Raw genomic sequence first — 710 nt, 5'->3', positions numbered from 1 at the left:
ACCCCTGGTCCTGGCAATCCATGTCCAATTTGGGTCACTTTGGGTACCTTCCCTTTGAAGGACTTGATTGGGGGCTCAAGGTACAGCCAGTTCTGTTGAAAACAGCCACTTCACTGGTCCTCTCCAAGGCCAGCTCTGATCTTCCCCACCCCTGCCCCTGTCCCCACCACCACTGTGGACCTGTTCTCTGTTACCCAGATGGCAGGCCCATCAAATGATTTTATGGGTTAGGTGCTTTTCAAGGGCCCTCCTTTACACACTCACTCCAAGGGACATGTCTAACTTGTTGAGCTAGATGTGACCAAAGGAAACCCCCGTCAACCTGTATTTGAAAAAGTATGAGAATCCGGGTGTGAGACTGGACGAAACCTGAGTGAGTCACCGGTCTTTACCGCATGTGGGCAGTAGAGCAGTGGGTTTGGAGATGCGTGTTCTCTGGTATTTGTGGGCCACTGTTCTTGAAAATCACTGTGTAGGAAACAGACTGGCACCTTGGAAAGGCCCGTATTTGAGGACCCTAGGGCATTGTCTCCCAGTTCTGCCAGTAGCAGGGTCATTTTCCCTGTGTGAGGACCACAGCCTGGTATCTGAAAGGGGAGAGCTAAGAGGGTGTGGAAGAAGCTCTCCCAGAGGCCTTTCTGCCTAATGACTGGCAGCATGGATGAGATTCAGGCTTCGACTTGGGCTTCTTCATGGCCTTTCTGCTTTTA

At 51.5% G+C, this 710-nt stretch overlaps 1 protein-coding gene across 1 annotated transcript in view; it reads right to left on the bottom strand.

Annotated features, from left to right (window-relative positions):
• The window catches only part of LOC104983682 (heat stress transcription factor A-5-like), a gene marked incomplete at its 5' end in the record, with an annotated part of 2,234 nt that extends 1,647 nt beyond the window's left edge, over positions 1-587 (bottom strand). Inside the window, one exon of the mRNA XM_010833199.1 lies at positions 492-587. Coding sequence (XP_010831501.1) covers positions 492-587 — 96 coding nt within the window. The remainder of the gene's footprint in view (positions 1-491) is intronic.
• Positions 588-710: the final 123 nt, after the last annotated feature.

This window comes from Bison bison, unplaced genomic scaffold (assembly GCF_000754665.1).
Source record: "Bison bison bison isolate TAMUID 2011002044 unplaced genomic scaffold, Bison_UMD1.0 scf7180017863178, whole genome shotgun sequence".
In the NCBI taxonomy this organism is placed as follows: domain Eukaryota; kingdom Metazoa; phylum Chordata; class Mammalia; order Artiodactyla; family Bovidae; genus Bison; species Bison bison.
This window is presented reverse-complemented; position numbering and strand designations above follow the sequence as displayed.